The 7696-nt window shown below is 53.2% G+C and overlaps 1 protein-coding gene across 1 annotated transcript; it reads left to right on the top strand.

Annotated features, from left to right (window-relative positions):
* The first annotated feature begins 521 nt into the window (after nt 1-521).
* On the top strand, nt 522-6339 carry LOC116911551 (voltage-dependent L-type calcium channel subunit alpha-1S-like). The gene is made up of 8 exons (XM_032915541.1): nt 522-642; nt 2385-2416; nt 2732-2788; nt 3624-3752; nt 3955-4020; nt 4534-4625; nt 5150-5309; nt 6208-6339. Exons 1-8 carry the CDS (start codon nt 522-524, stop codon nt 6337-6339), a joined length of 789 nt encoding a protein of 262 aa, XP_032771432.1.
* Nucleotides 6340-7696: the final 1357 nt, after the last annotated feature.

Here is a 7696-nt window from a genome sequence, read left to right as displayed (position 1 = left end):
GAGGTCATGAGGGGCTAAGTTGAGGAAGATGTAAAAGGTGGCAGGGGAGTTGAAGAGGGTACCAAGTCCAAGGGAGAGAATCTTCTGGAGATATGTGGGAGAGGATGTACAGAAGTCAGACTTGCTGGGGTGACTCAGGAGATCCAGAAGAGAGAAGGGGTCTGAGAATGGCTGGGGAGAGTGTGGAATTCATACACGCACTCACCTGTAGTAAATCACCAAAGATTTTGAACAAGCCAGGGAAGGGTTAAATCTCTACTTTTGAGATGTTAATCTAAGGACGGAAAAGGTAGCTTTTCTCTAGGGATTCAGCCATTTGCACTTATCAAACACCTACTAAATACCAGCCTGTGCCTCCCTTGTGTAGCTGAGGGTACTGGAGGCAGAGTGGGGAAACAACCTTGTAGAGGTCAGCAGACAGTAAATATTGCTGCTGGGCTATGAGAAGACAAGGAGGGTAGAGGGTATCAAGAGCATAGTGGAGCCAACATGGGAATAAGGCAGGGGTGAGCCATGCAGCCATGGGAGACACTGCTGTAGAGCGAAAGGAGAGTATGCAGAGGGCCTGTGAGAGGAGCAGAGCACAGCAGGAGGGCTATGCAGCTGGAACCGGGAACAAAGATATGACCACTGAACACTGTGGTCAGATCTCTGTGAAGGCCATAATGACACATTGGATTCTATTCTGAGAGAGTGAAGGACCCTTTGGAAGGTGTAAACACTGTCAGAGATTAGTTCTGATGGGATTGCTGGGGCCGCCCTGTTGAGCTTGTGCAGAGAGGGGTCAGGGCTGACCAGGGACAGCAGCCAGGAGGGCTTGCAGTGGTCTGAATGGCAGAAAAGGGATTTGGTTGTAGGGATAGTGAGAGCGGTCTCCTGGGATATATTTTGAAGGCTGAGCAAAAGGAGAGAGGAAGCTGGAAGAGGAATCCCAAAGATCAGAGGTAGAAAGCAAGACACGGTCCCCTTGGGTCATCACTGAGCCACACCCTGAAGCCAGGCCAGCGAGGAAGCCAGGAGGAAGAGACAGAGAAGAACATTTATCTGTCTAAGCCGCTCTGACTGGGAATAGGGGGATCCTAAGGGTTAGCTCAGTCAAGGCAGGGAACTCAGGATGGGCCTCTTCTGAACTTCCTACCTCCTGGGCCAGAGCCCCGAGTTGGTGGGAGAGACAGATATTGAGCCAGGAGATGGCTGAGAGAGGGCCCAGCTGAGAAGCCTTAGTCTGTGAGGAAAGGGCCCTAGGCTGAGACTCCAAAAGCTCAGCCCTGGGGGAAATGGCACCTTCTGGGGACTTGGCTGCCACACCAACTGTCTGTTGTACTAGGGGAGGATCCTGGGAACCCTGCTCACCTCCTCACAGGATGGTGACAGACAGCTCCATCTGCTGAGGGCTGATAGGGGGTGGGCTCTGGGCAAACGTTGGAGGGGGGCAGGGGGATGTGTAATGTGCATTTCCATCCGTGCTCAGCGTTTGCCAGGAAAACATTTATTTGTGGTCTGAGAGCCCCACTTGTCACAAGCAGCCAGAAGAGAGAACACTGAATCATGAGAATAAATAGCCCCGATTCAACAGTTCCTGCTCCACGTCTGAGGCCCACGTGCCAGAGCTGTTCTCCTGGCCATAGGGCCTGCCATGTCTTTCCTCGGTTTTCAGAAATGGGAAATGTCCCTTACCGAGAACATGCGTTTGACACGTTGAGACTGATTTACGTTCCCGACACACAAACTAGGGAAAGGCCTTGCCTGTCGGTCAGAACTTCACTGCCAGTCCCCCGCCGCCCTGTCACATGCTCCTCCTGGTCCTTGGAAATGTGGCTGATGTCACTGAACAGCTAGTGTCCGGTTTTATTTGATTCTTGTTGCAATAAGTGGCTACTGGTCAGGCTGTACAAGGAAAGGACGTGTTTGTCATCCGGCCACCCAGAAGACTCTCCCGGTGTGCACTGGAGCCTCTGAAGCCAGGCCCCGTTCCATAGTCACTGGTTTCATGGGCTGGGTGGGTCCCAGCGTGGCCTGTGTACAGCACGATTCTCTACATGAATCTGACATGAGCCAGATTGAGGCCAGTGGTACAGGGAGCCTGATTGCTGGGACCGGTCTATCTGCGGGCACATGGGAATCCAGTGACTTACTTCCTTCACTAACCCAGGGCTCTAGAAGACTGGCAGCTCAAAACGGTAGCCAGGGAAAAGATAGCCACTCCCATACACCCAACCATGCGCTCTTAAGGAGCCAGGCTACTGAGATCCGAGCCCTTAATCCTAGCTCCTGTCCCGAGTCAGGGGATACCTGATGGGAGGAGGGGTCTCTAGGCTCCCCCACCCCCATCCACTTTGCCCCTGGAAAGTGGACCTCTGTGAGGGCATCCGTTCTGGTTACAGGGCGCGGGGAAGAATCTACTTATAACGATGAGGTATTTCCCAGTATGCCCTCTGCCAGGATGTCCCCTGCACCACATAACCCAGACCCAGGGAGAAGCAAGCCCTTGCCACCCACAGACACCTCTCAAAGACGAGATGGGACCTGTCTCTGTCCAGTCTCCCCACCCCTCGTGTTCCCTTGCCCAGGTCTCTTGCCCCTCTCCACCCCTGACTGGGACCACGCCAGGTCTCCATCCTTTGCCTGTCTTTTTCTCTCTTTAACTCTCCTTGTGTCCGTTCTTTCTGACAGCTCTCTTCACCTCCCCCTACCCCATGTGTCTCTCTCCCCTCGTCTCTTTTCTCCACAGACTTTGCTGGCCTCCAGCGGGGGACTATATTGCCTGGGTGGAGGCTGCGGGAACGTTGTAATTTCAGGCTGCATGAGCCTGTTCAACCCTGCCCTGCAGCTTGCATGCCGAGCTGGCTGCATGGATCGCATGGGGTGGCCCCAGAAGTCAGGACTCCTTTCCTTAGAGCAGGCCCAGTGAGGGTTGGGCTTTGAGTAGAAGTGGGGGAGGGGGCTCTGTGGTGGGATATGCATGGATGTAATGGCTTCCTTAGAGAAATGGGTTGAGAATTCTCCCCGTGCTCGCTCTCTCTATGAAAGCACTGTCTGTCACCAGACCTCCATGACAGTTTAGCAGGCCCAGGGAACAGGGCCAAAGCTGCCACGTAAGGAACAGAACAAGAGCTGGCCAGGGCAGAAGTTTGCCTAATTTACAACACTCAAGAGTAGCGTGGGGCAGGTGGGAGTGACCGCACTGAGAGTGTGGCAAACAGCTCGATACTGGACACTTCTGGCAGACATTACAGGCCACCAGATTCTTAGCTTGGTGACAGTTTACGGAGGAGAGATGAACAGAAAGCCAGCGGTGGGCCATGCTGCAGCTTCACCCCAGGAAGAATCCCTGCTCTGTTCCCAAGCACGGGCTTACTGCATAGCTTGGACGCCACACTCAACCATCTTGAGACACGTGACCCCAAAGCCCTGAATCCCAGGGTAGTCCAAGGCTATGAGACAATCCGGGCTCTGAAGTGGGTCTGGAACCCTCCTCCTGCTATGGGCATTTTACACACACACACACACACACACACACACACACACACACACAATGCGCGAGTGCACTGCATTTCCTGCCTGCCCTGCCCCTTATCCCCGAGTGCCACCCCAGACTGACCTCTGGGGCTACTGCCCCACAGGACCCAGATGAGAGCGCCCGCATCTCCAGTGCCTTCTTCCGCCTGTTCCGGGTCATGCGACTGATCAAGCTGCTGAGCCGGGCGGAGGGTGTGCGCACCCTGCTCTGGACGTTCATCAAGTCCTTCCAGGTACGAGTGCCCAGCAGGCCAGGGGTCCTGGAAACGGACCCGGAAATGCCACTAGCCCAGGGTGGGATCCCAATGTCGCAGAGCCAGGCAGGTCCCTGGCAAGCCGAGGGAGGCCCAGGCTGCTGGACCGAGGGCTGTGGTTCTGTGGGCTGCAGAGCAGGCAGGTGGAACACTTAACTGTTGCTGCCTCCTCTCCGTACAGGCCCTGCCGTACGTGGCTTTGCTGATCGTCATGCTCTTCTTCATCTACGCTGTCATCGGCATGCAGGTGAGAGGCGCAGGGGCTCGGGTCAAACCATGAGTCTTAGCTAAGCTAGAGGGTGCATCTGTGGACCCAGAAAGACCTAACAACGTGCAACTGAAAGTTGGGCTTTCTCTGCCTTCCACTTGGCAGCAGTTCCAATAACAGAGGAAGTAGAACTGAGACCCAGAAGCTCTGGTGTTAGGAGCCAGGGTGTGGCCCAGGAGAGACGCTAGCACATGAAGGGTATCAGAGGTCTCTAAGGCCTTAGCTAGAGGCCTTCCCCCAGAATCCCTCCCCAGATCTTGAGTAACTTAGTGCTTGCTGGAGAGAAATTGTCTGCCCGGCCTCTGGTTTGAGAGGAAGAACGTTACATGACCTAGAAAGGAATCCAATGTGTCTGGCTTCGGATCTGAGGTGGCCTGGAGTGAAAGGCGTTGAAAAGAAATAAGGGTCAGGGTGGGAAGCAGGTCTAGCAGGAGACGTGTCGCGAGACGAGCTGAGGAAACGCTTGTCATCCTGGTTGCCTGTGCTTTGCAGATGTTCGGGAAGATCGCCATGGTGGACGGGACGCAAATAAACCGGAACAACAACTTCCAGACTTTCCCACAAGCTGTGCTGCTGCTCTTCAGGTACGAGAGCCCCTTGGCTTCGCTGGGTTCTCCTCTGAAGTCCAGGCAGTGCTGGTCCCACATAGGCCCTGTACTGGAGAGGTCCCTGCCTGGCGTCCTGCTGTCACCGTTACGAAAACCATGCATTGATGTTTGGCGCTGAATTCCTCCTGAGTTCCAGAACGCTGCCTATTCATCATCCCACTGAAGCAGAGTTCAAAGGTCAAATGTCCCATGAGACCTCAGCGACCCTTGACATTGATCTATGACATTTACTTCTGCCATGGTTCTGGTTTTGGGTAAAAGTCCCCCACACACAGTCCAAGAAAGCTTTTCTGTATAGCTCAGCGCTACTTTAGCCCTGCATTTTGAAAAGGCGGAGGGGTGGGGGTGGAGGTGGGGGAGTTGGAACAGAGGAAATACAGCAAAGAGGGGGACACTGTGACCAAGCTTATGGGGATCTTACCTCGGGGAGCAGCCTGGTCCCGTTCACCCAGAGGACCTGGCAAACATGCACAGGCCAGCAGTGTCTCTCCTCTGCTCAGGTGTGCCACAGGGGAAGCCTGGCAGGAGATCCTGCTGGCCTGCAGCTACGGGAAGCGCTGCGACCCGGAGTCTGACTACGCACCGGGGGAGGAGTACGCGTGTGGCACCAACTTTGCCTACTACTACTTCATCAGCTTCTACATGCTCTGCGCCTTCCTGGTGAGACGTCTGCAGGCTCTGGCCAGGGCGGGGCTGGAGGGGTGAGGGGGACTGGAAACTCTCGTTAGACCGTCCCTTGTTCTGACCTTTTGGGGTGTCTTTATTTTGTGAGCTCTTTTTTTTCCTTTCTTGCTCCAAATGTGTCACGAGACATTTTTCACTGCGGTTATGATGTCCTTAAATATATACTAGACACATTACATATGGAGTTTACAATCAGGAGGACGGCGATGAGGCGCTTAAGAGGGAGGTCCTCCCCCATAGAGACATTTAACACTAACTCTTCCTCAGCACAGAGAGATGCTGCGTCAGAAGACCACCGAGACTCTAAACTGAGTGTCCAAAGAGAACCTAGCTAGGGTCAGAAATAGCATCAAATCCTTTGGAGACAGCCGGGCTGTCCATAAGGAAGGCGTCCACTGGGCCTCTTAGGCTGGTGCTCCTTTTATTCCGCAGATTCACCCCAAACCTTTAAATGTATGGTTTCCCCTGCACATAGCCAGGTGCAAGGGGTAGAAACATGAACAAGACCTAGTCCTGGCTCTGATGGAGTGAGTTCATGTCTGAGCACGCATGACAATTCAAAGGACCCCCAGTGTAGACTGGAGAAGTGAGAGGGGCGTCAGTCATGCCCAGAAGAGGCAGAGTAGCTCTGAGAGACCAGAATCGCTCCCAAAGGGTGCCCTAGTTCAGTTTTAACAAATGATCACCAGTACCAGAGCTCACCCTGGGCAGGAACAGAGGCAGGGCTCAGCCTTGTGTGCGGAACGTGGTGTGTGCTGGAGGGCTGGATTGAGGGAGGAGCCCCATGCCCAGTCGGTCCCTGTTCCCCACCCCCACCCTGACACTGGTCCCTGCATCCCTTGCCTGTGCTTTGGAAACCCCTATCTTTTTGCAGATCATCAACCTCTTCGTGGCTGTCATCATGGACAACTTTGACTACCTCACAAGGGACTGGTCCATTCTGGGCCCTCACCACCTGGATGAGTTCAAGGCCATCTGGGCTGAGTACGACCCGGAGGCTAAGTGAGTCTTTGTGCGGTGCTGGGTGCCTACCAAACTGCCCACCCTTCCACCCTAGCGTCCCCTCTAGAGTCTCTCTGTTCTCCCTTAACCAAAGTTCCGGTCTGGGGAAACAGCACATCTCAAAGCTCGAAGGGATCCCTCCAAAGTGTAACTCCCTAATTTTCTGAGGAAGGGGTCGCCCAGCTTCTAGTTGGTCACTTAGTACTCAGACTGAGGACTGAGATCTCAGTACATCACAGGCACACAGGGCCTGGCTGCTCACCGTGGGCTCCACTTACCAGCTGTATTGAAGGCTGATTCCAATGCAGAGTCCCAGGCCACACTCAGACTGTCTTAGTGAGAGTCCCCACTGCTGTTAGCCTGATCCCTGGGCCATCTGCCTGCACCTCAAAACATGGGAGGCATTTTTCTAGTCCTCTTATAGAAGAAGTGGTAAGATCACAGTTACTGAATGTTCCCCAGCACGATGTATGTTGGCTCCTCTGAGTCTTCTAACAACCTATGGTGCAGATCCTCTAGTCATTCCAGTCTCAAAAATGAGCAAACTGAGGTGTAGAGAGATTAAACTGTCCCGGGTCACACAGTAAGTGAGGATACCAAGATTCAAGGCAAGTCTGTCCAGAGTTCTTGGCAACTTGCTCTCTAAAATGCTTCCAACAGGGACAGTAAAAACTTCTGGGGGTCGAGAGCTGGAGAGCTGGCTCAGAGGTTAAGAGCGTTTGCTGCTCTTCCAGAGGACTCAGGTTTAATTTCCAGCCCCCATAGGGCAGCTCACAACTGCCTGTAACTCCAGGTCTAGGGGATCTGACACCCTGTTTTGAACTCTGATACTTAATGCATGTGGTGCATAGACATGTACACAGGCAAAACAATCTACACATAAAATAAAAATACAAAAATGCACCTAGGGGCTGGAGAGATGGCTCAGGAAGAAGACCCAGTATCCAGATCCAATGATTCACACTGTAACCCTAGCTCCAAGGGATCTGTCACCTCCTGATTTCCGTAGGTACCTAAACACACAAGGTATTCACTCATACAGACAAACAGAACACACACACACACACACACACACACACACAAGATTTTTTTAAAGATTAGTTTATTTTATGTATATGAGTACACTGTACCTGTCTTCAGACACACCAGAAGAGGGCATTGGATCTCATTACAGATGGCTGTGAGCCACCATGTGGTTGCTGGGAATTGAACTCAGGACCTCTGGAGGAGCAGTCAGTGCTCTTAACCACTGAGCCATCTCTCTTTGCTTCTATTGCTGCTATTGCATACTCTTAACTTAGGTATAGGATCTGGGCTGTGGCTCAGTGATAGAATACTTGCCTGTTATGTGAGAGACCCTG

The sequence above is a fragment of the Rattus rattus genome, chromosome 10 (assembly GCF_011064425.1).
Source record: "Rattus rattus isolate New Zealand chromosome 10, Rrattus_CSIRO_v1, whole genome shotgun sequence".
NCBI lineage: Eukaryota > Metazoa > Chordata > Mammalia > Rodentia > Muridae > Rattus > Rattus rattus.
Note: the sequence above shows the minus strand (reverse complement) of the source record. Positions and strands in the feature narration are given on the sequence as shown.